Here is a 21,808-nt window from a genome sequence, read left to right as displayed (position 1 = left end):
CTCCTTTTGCTGTAATAAATGATAACCATGAGTATAACAATATACTGAGTCCTGTGAGTCTCCCTAGCAATTAATTGAAGGGGGGGTGTGTGTTGGCAATCCCCCCATCCCTCCAAAGCAATTGGTAAACTAGAATGAGCTTTCAAGTAAGAAAGAGCTGATTTACATGCCAACTTTGACACTTACTAGCTATGAATCACTGAGTTAATTAGTTCCGTAAGCCTTGCATTTCTCTGAAAATAAGATAGTAAAACTTGCTTCAATATATGATTGTGGTAAAGATTAAATATGCAGTAGACACTCAATGTTATGTCCTTTTCTCTTTAGACTAACATGTGCATGGTACCCCTCTGCTACCAGGCAGCTCTAAGGAGGCTCACTTCACCATCCCTACCTTCCACTGATATGTTCGAGTCAGCTCGTGCCAGCTCACAAGAGTCAATTAGAAATCTGCCATGGTGGCAGTACTTCCCCCATGGGAATTGACAAATGCTAAAAATCAGGGCTTCTCCCTCAATTCCCAGTTGCAAAACATTTACGACCACACCACTGTCCCCCTCATTAAAAATCAAATAAAGATGAAGTTCCTGCCGGACAGGTTCTGTTGCCTAACCAAAGATAGCAAGCATATGTGCATTTTTAAAAAGAAAAAGGCTACATGAAAAGATGCTCAACATTATTAGCCATAAGGGAAATTCACATCAAAAAGTGAAATTCAAATAAAAAACAACAAGATACGAATTCACACCAACTAGGATGGCTAGAATAAACAAGAGAGATGACAATAAGTGTCTTAAGGAGAATGTAGAGAAACTAAAACCCTCATACAGTCCTGGTGGGAATATAAAATGTCACCACATCCCCTTTGGAAAGCAGTCTAGTAGTTCCTCAAAACATTAAACATAGTTACCTAATGACGCAGCAAGAGAAATGAAAACATATCCACACAAAAATTTGTACACAAATATTCACAGCAGTTCTATTCACAATAACCAAAGGGGGAAACAACCCAACTATCCATCAACACATGAATTAATAAACAAAATGTGGTATATCCACATAATGCAATATTATTAGTTAAAAAAGGAATAAGGCACTGATAAATACTGTAACATGAATGAACCTTGAACACATTATGCTAAGTAAAAGAAGCCAGTCATAAACAGTATGATTCTATTTACATGAAATATCCAGAATACGAAAATCCACAGAGACAGGAAGCAGATTAGTGGTTGCCAAGGGCTCAGTGGGGATCGACTACTTAATGAGTACAGGTTTCTTTTTTTCTTTCTTTTTACTTTTTTTTATTTTTATTTTTTAAGATCCATTGCTTTTCTTTCTTGGCCCTCTTTGGATCAGTCATTAGGATTCTATAATGTCTATTCTTTTATACTAGTAGCCCATTCCTTTGGACATTTTAATGACCCCTCTTGATAGTTTTCAGTTGCTTTTCTTCGTTTGTTTTCAGGAATGATCAAAGTTATATGCAGTTTTTCAGATGTAAATTATGTAATTTTGTGCCATCTGAGCTTATATGATTTAATACTTTCTGACTTCAGATGATTTATAGATAATGGCAATCAAATCAGCATTAACAGTGATAACTAATTATTTTAAAGATGCAAAATGCTTTTACCACCATTGTTTAATTAGATTTTACAACTGTAAAATAGGTAAGGCAGATGCTACTCTTCTCTCACCTTTTAAACAGAAGATTACTGAGGTTCAGAGTAATTATGTGACTCCCTGGTACCACCGACCAAAAATGCACAAGACCTAGATTTGCTGACTCCCCATTCTTATATTTAATAGTCTTAGAGGCTCTCCAAAATTAGAGGTAGAAATGCAGGATGTTACGTGTAAAGTTTAGCAATTTAAAAACATGGAATAAAAACTATTAGCAAAGAACCTAATTAAACTTGTTTCTAAATAAAAACAAAACAGAAAATATTTCTAGTGGTGTGTCAGTGTCCCTATAGAGGAAATGAAAACTACATGTTGACATGCTAAGTAAGCGTCATATAGGTTTCTTTGGTGTAATCTTTGTGAAACTTAGTGCTGAGAAAATTTTACTGCAATTTAGGAACCAATGGTTTGCTTATCTCAGAACGTATGGGAAGCAGCTCACTTTGACTTTCATAAGATGCTTTAATAAATTTATAAATTTATTGTAAAATAAGGAAGACTATGAATTCTAAGTTTTATTATGATTTGTTTTATTGCCCTAATCATTTTTTTTATTTTTTTAAATATTTAATTCCCTACTCATCCATTTCTCCCACCCCCAAACCTGCCTCTGGCAATCACCAATCTGTTTTCTATATCTGTCAGCATGCTTTTTAAAAAAATATTCCATATATAAGAGAGATAATATGCTATTTGTCATTCTCTGACTGATTTATTTCACTTAGCGTAATGTCCTCAAGGTCTGTCTATATTGTCACAAATGGCAAAGATTTCATTCTTTTTTATGCTTGAATAATATTCATATGTGTAAATAAATATATAATCATAATTCATGTATGACTAATTCATATACGCAAATATTACATGAATATTTATATATATGAATATATATCACTTCTTTATCCATTCATCCTTTGGTGGGCAGTTAGATTGTTTCCATATCTTGGCTATTGTACACATGGCTGCAATGAATGGCAATATATGCAATGTACGAGAACATATCTTTTCGAGTTAGTGATTTCATTTCTTTGGATAAATTCCCGAAATGGTAGTTCTATTTTTAATTTCTTGAGAAACCTCCATACAGTTTTCCATAGTGGCTGTACCAATTTATGTTCCCACCAATAGTGCACAGAGGTTTGCTTTTCTCCATGTTCTCGCCAATACTTGTTATTTCTTATCTTTTCTATAACAGCCATACTAACAAGTATGAAAGTGACATCTCATTGTGGTTTTGATTTACATTTCCAATGATTCATGATGTTGAGCACTTCTTCAGGTACCTGTTCATCTGCCTATTTTTAAATTAATTGGTTTCTTTGTCTTTTCTTTTGTTTTTGTTTTTTGTATTGAGTTGTATGAGCTTTTTAGATATTTTGGATATTAACCAAATTACATATCACATACATTATTTGCAAATATTTTCTCCCTTTCAGTAGGTTTTCTCTTCATTTTGTTGATGGTTTCGTATGCTGTAAAGAAGCTTTTTAGTTTGATGTAGTCCCACTTGTTGATTTTTACTTTTGTTTCCTTTGCTTTTGGTGTCAAATTTTAAAAACCATCTCTAAGACCAATGTCAAGGAGCTTTTGCCTATGTTTTCTCCTAGGAGTTTTATGGTTTTAGGTCTTACATTCAAGTCTTTAATTAATTTTGAGTTAAATTTTGTGTGGTATAACATAGTGGGCCCATTTCATTTTTTTGCATGTGGTTGTCCAGTTTGTCTAACGCCATTTATTGGAGACACTGTCCTTTCCTCATGTATATTCTTGGCTCCTTTATTGTAAATTAATTGACCACATATGCATGGGTTTACTTTCGGGTTCTCTACTCTGGTCCATTGATCTTGTTTTTATGCTAATACCGTACTGTTTTAATTACTATTGCTTTGTAATATAGTTTAAAGTCAGGGCGCATGAAGCTACCATCTTTGTACTTCTTTCTCAAGATGGTTTTGGTTATTCAGGGTCTTTTGTGGCTCCATACAAATTTTAGAATTGTTTGTTCTATTTCTGTGAAGAATGCCATTGGAATTTTAATAGAGATTGCAATGAATCTGTAAATTGCTTTGGGTGGACATTTTATCAATATTAGTTCTTCCAATCCATGAGCATGAAATAGTTGTGGTTTTCAGTAAACAAATCTTTCATTTCCTTGGTTAAATTTATTCCTATTTTTATTTTATTCTTTTTGATGTAGTTGTAAGTGGAGTGTTTTCTTAATTTCTCTTTCTGATAGTTTCTTATTAGTATTTATGAATGTAACTGATCTTTGTGTATTAATTTTGTATCCTGCAACTTTCTTGAATTCATTTATTAGTTCTAAGAGCTTTTTGATGGAATCTTTAGGATTTTCCATATACAATATCATGTAGTCTGCAAATAATGAGTTTTACTTTTTCCTTTCTAATTTAGATACCTCTTATTTCTTTTTCTTGCCTAATTCTTCTGGCTAGGACTTCCAATACTATATTGAATAAAGGTGGTGATAGTGGATATCCTTGTCTTGTTCCTGATCCTAGGGAGAAAGTTTTCAGCCTCTTACCATTGAGTATGATGTTAGCTGTGATGATCATATGATTTTATCCTTTATTTTGTCAATGTGGTCCATCACAATGACTGACATGTGGATGTTGAACCATCCTTGCATCCCTGGAATGAATCCTACTTGATCATAGTGAGTGATCCTTTTAATCTATTGTTGAACTCAGTTTGCTGATATTTTGTTGAGGACTTTTGCATTTATGTTCATCAGGGCTATTAGCCTGTGATTTTCTTTCCTTATAACATCTTTAACTAATTTTGGTATCAGGTTAATGCTGGCCTTGTACAATTAGTTTTGAAGAGTTCCTTTCTCTTCTGTTTTTTGGAAGAGTTTGAGAAAGACTTGGTATTAATTCATCTTTGAATGTTTGGTAGAATTTGCCAGTGAAGCTGTTTGGTCCTGGACTTTTGTTTGGGAGGTTTTTGATTACTAATACAATCTCCTTATTACTAATCAGTCTGTTCATATTTTCACATCTTTGTGATTTAGTCTTGGTAAACTAGTTTCTAGAAATGTATCCATTTCTTTTAGGTGGTCCAATTTGCTGGCATATAATTGTTCATAGTAGTCTCTTATGATCCTTTGTATTTCTGTGGTACTAGTTGTAACTTCTCTTTTACTTCTGACTTTACTTACTTGAGTTCTCTTTTTGTCTTGGTGAGTCTAGCTAAAGGTCTGTCAATTTTGTTTATGTTTTCAAAGAACCAGCTCTTAATTCCATTGATCTTTTCTATTGGCTTTTTAGTTTCTATTTCACTTATTTGTGCTCTAATCTTTGTTATTTCCCTCTACTAACTTTGTTGTCTTTCTATCTAATTCCTTGACGTGTAAACTTAGGTTGTTTTAGATTTTTCTTGTTTCTTGAAGTAGGCTTGTGCTGCTTCCCATAAATTTTGATATATTTCCATTTTAGTTTGTCTCAATGTATTTTTTTATTTCTCTTTTAAATTATTATTTGACCCATTAGTTGTTTAGTAGCATGTTATTTAATCTCCATATATTTGTAAATTTTCCAGTTTTCTTTATGTAATTGATTTTTCATTTCATATTATTATGGCCAGAAAAGATATTTGATATGATTTCAATCCTCTTAAATTTTATTAAGACTTGTTATGTAGCCTAACATGTTATCTGTCCCATAAAAGAGCTTCTCCCAGAGAATAGCTTATATACTCATTTGGAACTCCAATCTTTGCCACTGCTACCCAGAGGCCACCATCAAATCGCCAGGCTCTGGTGGCCAGCGGAGCTTATGCCTGTAGTCCCATAGGACTGCATATGTTTGCATACTTTTTATAGCTGCTGCCTGAAAATGTGGTTTACAATCAGCTTGACTGTGGGTGCGGAGATCCTCCCTGTGAGACACTGGCAGGTCTTGGTACATCTCCAACTCCTGGGAGCCATTAAAAATACAACAGGCTGCTTGGACAAGCACAAAGGCTTGAGAGACAACCAAAAGCTGGGGCAAGGTTGATGACAAGGTTCATCTCCTACACAAGGCCACTTCCTCAAGTCTGGGAGAGGTGGTTGTTTCATCTAATGCATACTCACCAACATAGAGAGTCAAGCAAAATGAAGAAACAAAGAAATATGGTTCCAAATGAAAAAAAGAGATAATACCTCAGAAAAAAACCTTAATGAAACAGAAATAACTAATTTACCTAATAAAGAGCTCAAAGTAATGGTCATAAAGATGCTCACTGAACTGGGGAAAAGAATGGATAAACACAGTGAGAACTTCTACAACAAGATGGAAAATGTAAGAAGGTACCAAATAGAAGACCTAGCACATTTTTTTAACAGAAACTTTGCAGGCCAGAAGGGAGTAGCACCATATATTCAAAATGCTGAAAGAACAAAAACTTCCAATCAAGAATACTCTACTCTGCAAAGTTATTTAAAATTAAAGGAGGGATAAAGAATTTTCCAGACAAGCAAAAGCTAAAGGAATTCATCACCACTAACTCAGCCTTACAAGAAATGTTAAAGAAGCTTCCTTAAGCTGAAAAGTAAGGGCTCTAATTAGCAACAATAAAAACATATGAAAGAATAAGTATCACTGGATGGGTAAATATATAATAAAGATAGAAGATTAATTACTTATAAAGCTAGCATGAAGATTAAAGTACAAAAGTTAAAAATAAGTAAAAAATAACTACGGTTACAGTTATTAGTTAAGGGATATACAAGATAAAAAGTATGTAAAATGTGACATCAAAAATATAAAGCGTGGGGGGAGTAAAAATGTTGAGCTTTAGAATGCAATCAAACTTAAGTTGTTATCAACTTAAAATATACTGTTATAGATATAGGTTGTAAGCCACATGGTAACCACAAAGCAAAAGCTATAGTTAATAGGCATATAAAAGGTAAAAAGAAAAGAATATAAGTGTACTGCTAAAGATAGTCATCATCCACAAAGGAAGAGAGCAAGAGAAGAAGAAAGGAACAGAGAGGGACTACAAAAACAGCCAAAAAAAAAACAAAAACAGAAACTCAACAAAATGGCAGTAAGAACATACCAAACAATAATTACTTTAAATATAAATGGTCTAAATTCTTCCATCAAAAGACAGAGTGGCTGAATGGATTTTTTTAAAAAGACCCATCTATATGCTGCCTACAAGAGATCACTTTAAATATAAGGACACAAAGTGAAAGTGAAGGGATGGGTAAGGATATTCAAGGCAAATGGAAATCAAAAGAAAGCTAGAATAGCTATACTTATATCAGACAAAACAGACTTTAAAACAAAGACTGTACTAAGAGATAAAGAAGGGTATTCCATAATGATACCAGGGTCAATCTAACAAGAGGATACACCATTTGTAAATATTTATGCACCCAACATAGAAGCACCCAAATATATAAAGCAAATATTAACAGAGCTAAATGGAGAAGTAAAACATCAATACAATAACAATAGGGGATTTTAATACCCCACTTAATCAAGGTAGATCATCTAGAAAGAAAATCAATAAGGAAATATTGACCTTAAATGACACAGGAAACAAGATGGACTTAACAGATACATACAGAACATCCCATCCAAAAAGCAACAAAATGTACATTCTTCTCAAGGGCATATGGAACATTCTCAAGATTTCTGTTTGGGATGATGAAAAAGTTTTGGAACTATGATATTGGTGCAAAAGTAACTGCGGTTTTTGCAGTTATTTTTAACCTTTTAAATCACAATTACTTTTGCAGCAACCTAATAGATAGTAGTGACTATTGCACAACATTACAAATGTACTTAATGCCACTGAATCACATACTTTAAAATGGTTACAATGGTAAATTTTCTTACGTATTTTACCACAATAAGAAAAAAAAACATATCATTAAGAAAATTAAAAGACAAGCCACAAGTACAAACAAGTATTTGCAAAGGATATGCAGACTATGGGTTTGATTCAGAATATATATTTGGCACTTTTTAAAAAACAAGTAAGAAAAGCAGAAAACCTAATAGAAAAAAAAAAAAGGAAAAATATCTAAATGGAGACTTTGACAGAGAGTAAATGCCAATGAACCATGAAAATATGTAGACCTGCTAATCCTCTTTAGTAATCAAAGAAATGCCGGTTGAAAAAAAACAGTGAAGCACCACTACACACACACACAAACACACACACACACACACACACACACACACACACACACACACACGAGAACTAGGTTACCCAGAGGCAGGGGTGAGGCTCAGGGCTGAGAATGGGAAAGGTCCAAAGTCTGAGCAGACAGTGGGGAAGGCAAGTCTCCTCTTCTATTCCACATAGTCAATAACCACTGCCAAGATATCTGAATACTTAATAACTATTTTAAGATTTGAGAATTATATTTGGCCTTGAAAAAGATTCTAGTGATCTCATAATCCAATTTCCTTATTTATGGTGAAAACTGAGGCACTGTTGGATAACTGACCTCCCCATGGTCACACTAGCAGAGCCAGAACTATACCTTAAACCTTCTATCTGCTAGTTAATGCTCCACTGTGCCCCACATCTTGATGTGCATGAATATAAAGGCCAAATTTTGTCACTTCCTGTTCATAACCCTCCAGAATCTTCCTACTAAAAAAAAAAAAAAAAAAAAAAATCCCGTCTTTCCCATGGCCCACAAAGCCATCCATACATGATCTCGCCCAGGTCTCCCTCCTCTTCCCCCACACCCCACCCCATTCCACTTCAGCCCCTGGGCCTCTCTGGTTTCTTGAGCAAAGAAGCACCTGCTGCCTCCCTCTGGACCTTGCATTCCTGGCTTCCCTGCTGGACACCCTCCCCCAGGCTTCTAAGTCACCTGCCTTTCTCTTACCAAGATCTTAGTTTCCTGACCACCTACAAAAAACAAAACACAAGCATGCAAGTTTCTACCTCTCCAATCCTGTTTTACTTTTCTTCATGGCAAGGAGATATTTATTGGTGTATGCTGTCTTTCTCCACTAGAAGATAAGTTTCATAAGAGCAGGACATTTGCTTTATATATTCTTGTTTACCCAGAGCCTAGAACAGTACCTGGCACAAAGTAGGCACTTAATATACTTTTGTTAAATTAATTAAGTAAAAAATGAATATTTTTGGCTAGGAAATTAGGGTAGAGATGTCCGTGGGGGGCCTTCCAAGTCACATGCCTGGGGTTGAATTCTATTACTCCACCAATGATAGATTTATGAATTATATATCTAGGTTTCTCTACGTCTAAATTTTATAACTCAGTTGATTCATAAAATTTAATGTCATTAGTTATGTATGTTCCTCCATCATCTCCCATCACTACCTCTTTCCAACACAGTTTATAACTTCCTTAGCAAAAAAAGATTTAACCTCACCCTTTTGAGTATTGCTGTTTAGGATTTAAAATGCTTTTATTTTTCCTAATGTTTTTCATTGCTTTCTTCTCATAATTTGGATTAAGTTGAATAGAAAACAACGCCTTTATAGCAAAGTTAGGAACAGAAAATTATTTCTCTATGTAATATTTAGAAATAGCATAGTATACTGGTTAGTCACAAAAAAGATTTATAAAAATCAAGAGTTTGATTATATATCAACAATATCTAATTACAACAAACTTAACATGACAAATAACCTATTCACAAGAGGAACTACAACCACAAAAATAGTCCACAATACTTTTAACAAGTATGGGACTTTAAAAAACAACTCTAAGGAGCATGTTCTCGATCCATTGAGATTTTGCTTCCCAGCAACTGTCGTCAGTTTGGCTCAAATAAACTCTTACAAGCTTTCAAAAAAAAAACAAAAACAAAAACCTCTGAACCTATTAGAGGGAAACGAATTTAGCACATTATATTTGACATATACCATTTTGCTCTTGAAAGGAAGACTTTTAAAAACACAAACCAATTATAAACGTGCTTGGTTTTCAGCTGTTTTGCAGCGTAGATGCTTGTAAGTATTTCACTAGCAGAATTTATAGATATTGTCAGATATTAGAACAAATAAAGTCTTACCTGCTCTGCACAGGTATATCCAGGGTTTGAGTGACCTGAAGCTTATACACTCTGGGGAGAAGTCCCTCTTTGTTTTAGTGCAAAATTATAAAAAAAAATTGCTAGGTCCCTTCCAGGTCCCTTAGAAAGGGCTGTAGAATTGAAAGGGTCTAATGCTTAGTTTTCTTTAATGTGATTCAAGGTAGATACTCCTCTGGTGTTATAAAAATGTAAAACTGAAGCAACACCACATTTATCACAGCCAGCACCCTGTCACGTGTCCCACAGACAAATATCCAGATCAGATGGCCCCCAACAAGAGTTCCACCAACACAGGCTCAGAGATGCTGAGAAAGCGAAATAACCCTACCCTGAGGTACGCATTTCCACCAGTTACCAGAACACAATGTAACAAGCAACAGTGATCAATTTAAGGAGTGAATCACCTGTGAGTAGGAGAATGAAACAATTAAGCTTATTGGAATAATATCTATATCTAGGAAAAGCCAGATATAAGAACAGAAACTCTGAAACACGTTAGACAATAAAGACACAAGTGGGTGACAATGCATCCTGCCTACCATAACAACCGCTGATACTTAAAATGGTATTTACTATATGCCAGGAACTGCCCTAATTACTTCCTACTCATTTACTCCTCACAAAAACATGTGAGTGAACTACTATTATTTGTCCCAGTTTTAAGATGAAGAAAATGAGGTACAGAGAGATTAAGTAACTTGTCAAAGATCACAGCTAATAAGCAATACATTTAGGATTTGAACCTAAGTCATCTGGCTCCAGAATCCATAGCCTACTCGCTAACTCTTAGAAATTCTATTAACTCGGAGGTGGACCATGGACCCCGACTGAACTTCCCTAGAATGAAGAAGGAACAGAAAACTGCTGATAAGCTGGTTCTAGAACCTCAAGAAAAACATTAGCTCACCCAGTGGATATTGGTCTTGTTGCCTACAGATATTTTAGTCATTTTAACACCAATCCTTAGAAAGTGATTACGTGTGATTTCTGAAAATAATGACCCTGTTTTTAAAGTAAAATCTGAATTACATATTTGATCTTTAGCATCCAGATACCTTTTTCCAAGAAAATTTAAATCCATACCATTTGATATCGTACTATAATTAATCCTAGATGGGACTGAGTTAAAGTAAAAATCAGCTTACTCTACTGTTTTAAAAAATGTTAAAACTAACTTACTAATATGTTGCAGTAGATTTATAGGGGTCTTTTTCAATTGTGACACTGTTCTCTACAGCTGGGGTAAACTATGAAAGTAATGAATTCATCTTTGATTGAGCTACTTGTTAGTTTTCTCTATAAAGAATCATTTAAAGTATTTATGAAATGAATTTTCATTCATATTATTTAACCAAACCCACTTGGAAGTTCTTAAGGGTTTAAACCTACATATCGCCCTTTTCAAACTTCTTCCTTATTAAGGATTCACTGAAAATTTTTCTTTCTGTGGGTCTCTTTTCTGCACAATTTTAATTTACTGAAATGCAAAGGCTCCCACCACCTCACAGGGGTGCAGTGAGGCAAAAATAAACACAAATCAACAACTGTTAAGGAGCACCCTGTGTAAAGCCAATGACAGGAAGAAGGAAGGAAACACGTCCAGGGTAGTCAGTGAAGTTACCGTTTAAGGAAGTCCCCTTTGTGGGAAGTAGCACAGCGTGGTTTAACAGCACACTGGCCAGAAAGGTAAGACATTTTGGTTCACCTACTCAAATGGGATGTCACTTCAGAGCAGGTGCCTATTGCGTTGTCCCTTGGTTTCTTCCCTTGCTAAATACACGGTGCACACATTGGTTGGTTATCTACTAATATACCTTATGGAGATGCCAAGGACCACAGAGCACAGCAACTCTGTATGCAACACCCCTGTACTTCTGTGAAATCTATGCTATGGAAATTTTAACAGAAGGAAACCTTGAAATCCTGTAGGTGTAACCACACATATTACACGTGGAAACCCGAGGGCCAGTGAAGTTAAAAGTCCCAAGTAATCTAGAAATGCATGGGCAGGTGCAAACAGCAGCAGCACATAAGGTAAGAACTCCAGGTCTCAGAAGAACCCCTTCACAAGAAAGTGGGCACAGCATAAGAAAGTCTGCGATTATGAACACATAAAAGTAGAACTATCGCTTAATCAGACTGTAAACTTAAAGCCAGAATCATGCATCTTTTAATTCCTCCACTCTAGCGTACTATATATACTCACTAAATCTTTGTTGTACAGTGATGAATAAACTAAAACAAATGATGAGTCCTATATAACAAATAAAAATGTATAGACTCTCTTCTACCAGGAAATATAAGTACAGCTGTAGCTACCTGCATACCTGTATACAAAATATACATATACATATACCGTGTTTCCCCGAAAATAAGACCTAACCAGACAATCAACTCTAATGTGTCTTTTGGAGCAAAAATTAATATAAGACTCGGTCTTATATTCTATAAGACCCAATATTATTATATTATACTATATTATATTATATTATATATTACATCTGATATTATATTATATAAGAACCGGTTTATATTATATTATATTATATTATATTATATTATATTCAGTCTTGTATTATAGTAAAATAAGACCAGGTCTTATATTAATTTTTGCTTCAAAAGACGCATTAGAGATGATTGTCCGGCGAGGTCTTATTTTCAGGGAAACACAGTATGTATTCCTCTAAAGGGAATAAAATTTGCATGTTACAATCTAGCAGGGACTTCTACCTATCCACGTCACTTTTTGCAGTGGCAAATAAAATTAAGGAACAGCTAGACCTATGTGATTACTTGGAATAAAACAGAATGGAAAAAATGTTTTCTCATACAAACTAAGAGGGGTGGGATTTCTTCTCCCACAATCTATAAAAAATTCACTAGAGATATCATGTAAGTCTCTTACTTATATAATTTCATTTAACAAACAACTACAAATTGCAAATATATTTTGTGCATTTTTTTTCATTTCAGGTGTTTACCAATATGGAATCAGGCAAATATTATAGACGATTCTCTAAGATTAAAAATCAAAAAGGTAAATGAAGAGCTTTGGCAAAAAGACAGCACAAACATTGTTTTAATTCTCTGAGGTAGGCGTCATCAAACTTTAATATGTATTCAGAAGTACAGTAGTTCACAAAACCCAGAGGCTAATAAGGGCAGTTCTCCTCCTCAAAGAGTCATAGAATTAACTGCTGAATAACACGGGTGCTTCTAAGCTCCCTTCTGCAGGTAACTCTCTACACATACCTGAGCAGCATCAACCAGTGGCTAAGAGTTAGAGGGTCCTAAACAGTTTTAGAAACAACTCAAAATGGAGTTTCACTTTCTCAAATTGCCATGTGATTTATTCTGACAGTTCATACTTGATTGTTTAGAATAATATCCACATTTTAGTTCTGAGGAGAGATTAATACTAATAAATACCAAATAAACAGTCTTATTGCTAAACTTAAATGATGCATCTCCTCAAAAAAAATAAAATGGAACAAAACTACATGGGAAATAACAATCCCAATGTCTCTAAATATCTTTTTGCTTCCTCAAATATTAACTGATCACTACCATTGTAATTATTACCAACATAAACTTTTGGAAAGCCGAATAGGTGCAAGGTACTGTGTGATAAGTTTAAATTATGAGGCCACAACCTTTGCCCTCAAGATAATTGTGTACTTGGTGGGAAAAAGGCAATAATAATAACACATACAACCAGAGAGATGGAAAAGGCCTCCCACTTATGAAGATTTGAGATGAGACTTGGATGAAAAGAAGAGAGAAGGAGAAATGTCAGGAATGGCAAGAGCAAAGCTTCAAAGGCAGAAAAGTGACAAGTATTTTTAAGCAAAGGGGTCTGAATGGTCACTAGATGGTGTCCACTCTGTAAACAACCATTTTATTTAAGTTGTATAAGTGCCCTCACCCACTTGGGCAACCCAAACACATTCTTTCCAGAACTAAGACAGTGTAATGAATGGATGATAAAGAAACATTCAGATCTGAGTTTTGGTCCAGACTTAACCAGCTTACTGGGTGACCTAGAGCATATATCTCCTTATCCTCATTTTTCACAAGTGAAAAATTCGGGGCTTATTCTTTAAAGCTCCTGCAAGCTCTAAAATTATATGATTCTTTTTTGTTACTAAGAAATGAATTATCCACTTGTATGGGTAATCATCAGTTATATAGATCTATATATGTCTAGAACAGAACAGTTCCACAAACCTGCCAATCCCCCTTTTACCCCAGGGCCTTTGCACATGCTGTTCCCTCTCTATGGAATAGGCTTTCTCTGTCCAACGGTGTTCATACTCTAAATCTTGTGTATTCTTACCACAGGGAGAAAAAAGGTAACTATGTGAGGTGATGGTTACATTAATTAGCTTGATTGTGCTAATAATTTCACAATGTATATGCATGCCAAACACATCATGTTGTGCACCTTAAATACACACATACTTAAATAAATAAAGTTGGAAAAAAAATTTAATTTAAAAACACTGCTCAGGGCGGCCAGTTGGCTCAGTTGGTTGGAGTGCAGTGCTCATACCACCAACGTCGCTGGTTCGATTCCCACATGAGCCAGTAGCTACATCCTCCACAACTAGATTGAAAACAGCGACTTGACTGGGAGATGATGGGCCGTGGAATAAACACACTGTTCCCCAATATTCCCCAATAAAAAATAAAAAATAAACACTGCTCATACTCCAACCCTTGGCTAAGAAGAGGTCTTCCCCAACCCGTCCCTAACTTCCACCACCCCCAAATCTATATAGTCTACACTTCTGTTACCCAAGCTTCCTCCACTCATATGATTTGGTCTCTTTTTTAAGTGTTCCTCCAGGCTATCATACCTATCGTCAACAAACACTTCATAAAAACTACTAATTACAGAAATAGCTTCCAAGAGTTCTAAGAATCCTCAGCCCAGTTCATGATGCAACAGAGAGAAATAAAACTCAGCTTACAAAAATCAAGATGTCAAATATAGTTCTTTAAAAAAAAAAACTTGCAACAAGGCACACTCACTTCCAATTAAGATAAATTTCTTTCAAGACAGGCAGGTGAAAAAAGGAAGGTGGAGAAAACACTGTGTATTTCAACTATAATACCGTTACCTAAACATTCTGGGAACTGTTCTTTTGAATATAATCAGTGGAAAAACAACTAAATAAACCTTTGGTAGAAATTTGACTTTTTGATATCACTGAAAATTGCTGAGAGCTAAGACTTACGAATAAAATAAATTAGAACAAAAACACTGATTTTTCTTACCGTCTTGGTCTCTCGTCATAATAAAATAATCAATGAATAAACCACAACTATCATAGCCAGATCCTAGACTGTTTTTCAAGACTTAGAATCTTTGTATTATTTCTAGTTAAAGTCCAGCACGAGAACCAAACATTTGATTAAACTCCCTCTTCATTTACTAGTAATTACTGATACTGTACTGTTCTCCATAAAATGCTTTACATGCCTAACAACTGTTTAACACAGAAGAATAAAAAGTTATAGCTGAGGCAAGGTAGAAATAGGGAAACAAGAAAAAGTGATTTTTACTCATCTTAATGGACCAGGCTAAAATAATTTATTTTGCAGGAGGAGGGATCTTCAGCAACTAGTGAAGACCATGAGAATCAGAGCAGAACAGACTGTAATGAGTTTTAAACCTGATTTCATGTTTCTGGACTCTCACATACAATCAGTGAGTATTCGTGATATAGTTGGCACTTTATAGTATGTAACAAAAGATGGCCTTTTCTTCCTTACATTTCTCTTCCTCTCAGCATTGCCATTTATGTGATTAGGGATTAAATCCAGGACTTGGCAAGGGGGGGAGGTTAAAAAATAGCTATGAAGGTATCCGCAGAAAGATGAATGAAATCTGACGACGTACTACAGATTCAATAACAGTATCGTGTCAGTGTTAAATGTCTTGGTTTTGATCATTGTACTGTGGTTACAAAAGAGAATGGCCTTGTTCTTAGACAATACATAATGACCTATTCAGACCCTAGGATTTCAGACCTGCATCTTGGCCTTTTGAAGCAATTAATAATGAGGAAGTTCAGATCCACGACAGTAGAATAAGAAGATAGATATGAATCAAGAGTAAGAGAAGAAACATGAGAAAGGAAATTGAGACACAAAAGAGGAAGTTGATACTACCTCATTTCAGGAACTAGGAAACTCAACTGCCAGTAAGAAAATGCTTTCTCATGGGATAACAGTTGATAATTTTCAAAGCCAAAAAAAATTCCCTGTACACTAACTACTGTACTATTTATTGAGTATTTAGAGCTGTACTACTATTTACAAGCTAGTGACCTATCTTACAAGCCTATAAACTCTGATGTAAATGCTTCATTAATTTGTATCATTATTACTACTGATTTGCAAAAAAAAAAAAAAAAAAAAGAGTTAAAATAGCAGGCCTATGAGACTACTATCCTGGGAAAGGGCTGCGTACAAGGTTGGCCCTTGGCTTGAACTTGGACTTTGGGAGGGTCCTACTATTCCCAGCACTGATGATATTAGCTCACTGAGCCCCAACTGTTTGTACAAACAATATGGTTTACACTGAATACCTGCTTTCCTTCTGGAGTCTAGAATTTTGGCACATGCTAGGCAGAGGGTACCTACATGGCCAGCCTCCAAGAAAAATCTTGGACACTGAGTCTTTTTTGAGCTTCCCTGGTAGACAACATTTCACAATTGTCACAATTCGATGCTGGAGGAATTTTGCACACCCTTTGTGACTCCACTGAGAAAGGACTCTTGCGAGCTTGTGCCTGGTTTCCTCCAGACTTACCCTATGCACCTTTTCCATTTTCTGATATTGCTTTATCCCCCTTCACTGTAATAAATCATAGCTGTGAGTACAATTATATGCTGAATCCCATAGCAAGTCATTGAACCTGCGGGTGGCCTTCGAGATCCCTGACACTAATCTCCCTACTTCTCAACTTTATAAACTATTTGCCAGTGTCCATACTGGAGAAGCGCCAAACCAAACAAATTAGGAGTACCAAAGTCCAATTATTGAAAGTTCCTGATTTGTTAGCTAACAATAGTTACAAATTTACAAACTACCTGAAATGTTTTTATTCAACATCTCAACATAGAGAAATCTCTCCACTAGGGAGATGGAAACCAGAGCATTCATCCATGGAAAACAGAGAATGGACCACATTAACCCAAACACAACCGTGAGGTGCTACCGGGCTTATCCAAAAGCCAGGCAGAGAGTTTTCATGCAGGAATTCAGCCCATTATTGTCAGAACTTTTTTTTTTTTTCAAGAATTAAAATTCCTACCTTAAAACTTCTAACTTTGTAATATGGGCAACTATTTCTTTTTAGCTGTGAGAGGCAAACAAACCTGTGGCCGAATTTCAAGATGAAGGTCATAAGTATGCTAAATGAATGTCAGTCCCTGAGAGAAAGGTCCAGGAGGGATCAAAATGTCCAGCTCATCAGAGGAATGGAGGTTAAGCTAACAGCACTAGACTCCCTGGGCCCGTCGTCAGTAGCCAGGAAGGAGATGGATTCTGATGCTAAGCATCTGAAGCTGGGTTTTTACATGTTGCCACAACTCCTCACTGTCCTTTCTGGTTCTCATAGCAGCTGAGGGCAGCTCCCAGGCAAGAGAGGGGGCCAGGTTCTGAAGAGATGTTCCACTGTTCTCTTTATTCTGCTAATGCTACTAAGGCATTTTTCAGTTTGTATACTTAGTATCTTCAAGGTGACTTAACAATTGCAACATATTTCAACAGTATCAGGCCATATTTCTAAACTGATAATGCAGGTTTCTAAGGCTTTTTGGTTAGTAAAGTACCACATTTTACCACTTTTAGCGATACTATATTTCTATTCTTTTCTCAGATTTATTGTATTACATTTAAATTATAACAAATCATTGCCATACAGCAAAAATGTATTAATGTTGCCCCCTAAAATCTGTTTTAGATTTTAAAATAATTCGCATTTCTGGTCTTATCTGAAATCCTTTTGGAATCCTGAATTTTTCAGACTTAACAAATGAAATAGGCACATATGCCATATATTACATAACAATCCCAGCAGGGACTCTGACAGCCCCACATAATTAAACACATTAATATTTCTACACATACACACCACACAAAAAGTTCACAGAGTAGGATAAATAAAGACTAAAAATAGCCTCATCCCTGGTCAACTAAAAGAGTTTTTAAAGTTTTGGTTTTCAGCATTTTGGGGATTAGGAAGGTGGATAAAGAACTAAGTCCGAAATTACATAAACCTGCAGAATCCCACAGGTCACAACGACAAGCCACAGAGGAAATTAACAGAGTTGATGACCACTATTGAGAAGCAAGGCCATTCAGTCTGAATTGAGGAACAAAACCACAGAGAAATCAGTGGGAGTAAAAACAAACAAACAAATAAATAAATAAAAACAAGTAAATCAACTTCTGAGGAAGGTATTCTAGAGACAAAGCAGAACTAAAATACCAGACCCCAAAATCACCAATAACTGTAACAAACCAGACAATAGCACGTGGTCAAGGAAGGGCACCCCAGCCTCCAGCCATTCCCTGGAACCCAAGACTATTTCTGGTGGGGAGGACAGGGCTGGACCTGCAGTGCTATACAGTGTGTTTCCAGCAGACAGGAGGGAAAGGTGGGCCGGAGGTGGCTATGCGTTCATGCACCTCGGCCAGTGGTAGAACAGGAGGCTAAAGCGACTGGAGAGCCAGGAGGGCTCACCACACACCACCCTCCCCGTGCCGCTCGCTCACCGACCAGGTGTTAGTGAGTGCTTCTCCCTGCTCAGAGGTAGCTACTTATCACAAAAGGAAAGTTAAGTGGTTCTGCTTTAACACACCCAACTTTGGCAGTGTTGGGTCCGCCAAATCACTAACCAGTTTTATGTAACTTCTACTTAATCATGAAGAAATATTCGTATAAAGCAATGAACACAGACATAGTTTATACTGTGTTTCCCTGAAAATAAGACCTAGATGGACTATCAGCTCTAATGAGTCTTTTGGAGCAAAAATTAATATAAGACTCAGTCTTATTTTACTATAAGACCGGGTATAATATAATATAACATATGATATGATATGATATATGATATGATATGGTATGATATGATATGATATGATATAATATAATACTGGGTATAAAATCATATAATATAATAATATAATACTGGGTAACATAAGACCGGCTCTTATATTAATTTTTGCTCCAAAAGATGCATTAGAGCTGATGGTCTGGCTAGGTCTTATTTTCAGGGAAACATGGTATGTACTAAAGAAGACTTTGATACACAATACAGTGATTTATGGGAAAGAACCCAGTACACAATATACTTAATGAATACCATAAGGATCTGTTTTTGCTAACAGATTAATTAAGTAGGCTGATACAAGACGTATACTAAACCCATAATTAACAGACTTGTGAATAATGTCTATCCATACCCTAAACTTTATCTTTCAAATCCAAATGATAACAAACCATTACCTAATTTCATTAACCTAAAGCAGATCATTCCATAAGATTTAGGGGGTGGGGGATGGAGGGTGGGAGACAGTATCATAAAATATTATCAACATAGAAAGCAGCAAAGTAAATTTTGATTGTCTCTTACCTCTGCTCGACCCTCATAGTAGGTTAACATGGACTTGGTTAGCACAAAAAGTCTCTCTTTGTAGTTTAAGGGCGATGTCTTCTTTTTCTGCTGTGACCTTTTAATAAGAATTTCTTCTAGAATAGTGTTAAAATTCATCTCAGTCTTCTGATCACTCCTTCTCCTGCCATTGAAGATCCCAATATTCTAAAGTGAGAAAATGAACAATTGAAATAAAATGTAACATTTTAATTTTCCAAGAATATTATCATTTTGAACTACCAAAAAAAGCTCTCTCCTCACCACAGCTGGGGCCAATGAGTGCTACTCTACGTAGCTGGGCTGAGAACGCCCAGGGCACAAAAACTCAGCCTCCTCTCTCCCCAGTCCTGTCCTGTTCCTCCGTATCCCAGCATTCATAAGAAAGTCAAATCAAGGTTTGTCATGATGGTGATTCACTTCTTTGTATCTCCTTAGCATCCCTTAATTTTTTGGCACACTCTTCTGCTATTTGCTTGCAGGGCGACAAATATCTCAGATGGAAAAGTACATTTCATCACCTGCATGGCTGGTTTAGGCTGGTATTTAAATTGCCTCAGGATCTTGGTGCCCAAAATGGAGAAGCACACGCACACGGTAGATGTATAAACAAAATAAACTGCCACAGTAGTAGACATGATTCAATCTCCAGCTCTGAGAAGGATGTAATCTTAATCGCATATCCTAGTCACTAGAGCTACCAGGATGATCTCTGGTGTGCACATTAGCACACTCCACAGTTCTCTTCTCAACCACAAGAGAAAAGGAAACTCACCCAGTCCCAGCTAACCTACTCAGGGCACAGCCCATCTGAATAAGGTCCTCCGCCATATATTTGGTGCCCCCATCCAAACCCTCCACACCTAGACTACACCTTCTAAAATTCAACAAAATTTAACTACGTGAAAACCCCAAGATACTCAGAAAAGGCCTAAAGATTCTTATTTGAGACAAGCTGAATTGGCCACAGCCTGTTCTTCCCTTCCCTCACCACACCATTATAAGAAGTCACTGCATATCAAACCATACAGGCAATGGAAGTCATATGAAGAACACACGGGTCACCTGAGAGCATAGCCAGGGACCTGACACTGAGTTAGCCACTGAAGAATGCTACCATTTTATTCAAACTACATCTTCACACCCAACCTGAATCCTCAGAAGCACCCTTGCAACTCTCTACTACTGATCTGCCGTCCAATCAGGCCCCTCCATTTTCCGTATACAAGTAGTTACTTTACAACAGCTTAACCTCTGTATACAAGTTCCTTCATTTATAAACCATGGAATTAAACACCACAAGTTTATTGTGAGGTTTAATGAGATGTGGGAAAGAACTTTTTATGCAAACACTACACAAATGTTTATTATCATTATTTTTTTTAATTCCACTGCTCTTGTCCTAGCTCAGAATATTACAACCTGGACCATAATAGTAGCTTTCCAACTGGTCTTCCTTTCCCCAGGTTCTTGCCTCATTTTATTCATACAAACATACACCTCATTCCCATTGGATCACTCTTCAAAGATACCACTTTCATCATGCCATTTCATTCATCAGAAATCCTCAATGCCTCCTCAAAGCCTCCCTACCACCTGCACGACAAAGTCAAAACTCCTCAGTTTAACCCTGGAGATTGTCCACAATCTGGCTGAAACCTAACTGCCAATCTTTACTTCCACTGCTCTCCAAACACTCCACACCCAGTCAAAATACTTGGCATTCAATCCCTGGCCTAGAAAGTCCACTCTCTCCACCTATGAAAACTCTACTAGCTCAAAATGCACCTCCTTGATAAGTCCTTTCCCTGATGATTTCAATTAATTAAAAACCTTCTGATTCACATACCCATGATCTCTGTATCAGTCATCGCAGAGCCCATCACAGTTTTCCATGTTCTATAGCAATTAATATACATATTTTAACTTTCACCTAGATTTTAAGCTCCTAAAGAAATAGTTCTCTACCTTAAGGACACATTAGAGTCACCTAAGGAGATTTTTTTTAAATGCAGATGTCCCAGACCCATACAAAAATATTTTTATTCAATTGTTCAGGAGTGAGGACATCTGATTTAATGTGCAGGTAGTCTATCTTAAAGAAAGAGATTGGGCTCGTGCACTAACTCTTTATATAATTCTTGGTGTTTATGGCAGTCTCTCAATAAGCAGCTGGGATAACAGACCCACTTAACTCATTAGCTATCCTAAACTGAGAAGTCAGAGAAAAGCTCTTTCTTGTTCCTTTTGCATCTAAGTTGGTCCTTCTTATTCTGAATTAGAATTCTGGGACTCTTATCATATGTTTTTTCTGAGAAACTGTTGATGTAAAAATACCACTTTGGAAATCACCTTTTCATCTTTGTGCAACATATCTTCAATGCAGGGTGAAAATGATATAACTTACAAGAATG

At 36.1% G+C, this 21,808-nt stretch overlaps 1 protein-coding gene across 2 annotated transcripts in view; it reads right to left on the bottom strand.

Moving 5' to 3' along the window:
- Positions 1 to 19,529, bottom strand: part of TEC (tec protein tyrosine kinase) — a gene marked incomplete at both ends in the record, with an annotated part of 85,773 nt that extends 66,244 nt beyond the window's left edge. Inside the window, one exon of one of the 2 annotated variants that reach the window (XM_081049498.1) lies at positions 19,377 to 19,529. In XM_081049498.1, the coding sequence (XP_080905624.1) occupies positions 19,377 to 19,514 (138 nt within the window). The remainder of the gene's footprint in view (positions 1 to 19,376) is intronic. The other variant, XM_081049499.1, reaches the window with a different exon arrangement.
- Positions 19,530 to 21,808: the final 2,279 nt, after the last annotated feature.

Source organism: Rhinolophus hipposideros, assembly GCF_964194185.1.
Source record: "Rhinolophus hipposideros genome assembly, chromosome: 1".
In the NCBI taxonomy this organism is placed as follows: domain Eukaryota; kingdom Metazoa; phylum Chordata; class Mammalia; order Chiroptera; family Rhinolophidae; genus Rhinolophus; species Rhinolophus hipposideros.
Note: the sequence above shows the minus strand (reverse complement) of the source record. Positions and strands in the feature narration are given on the sequence as shown.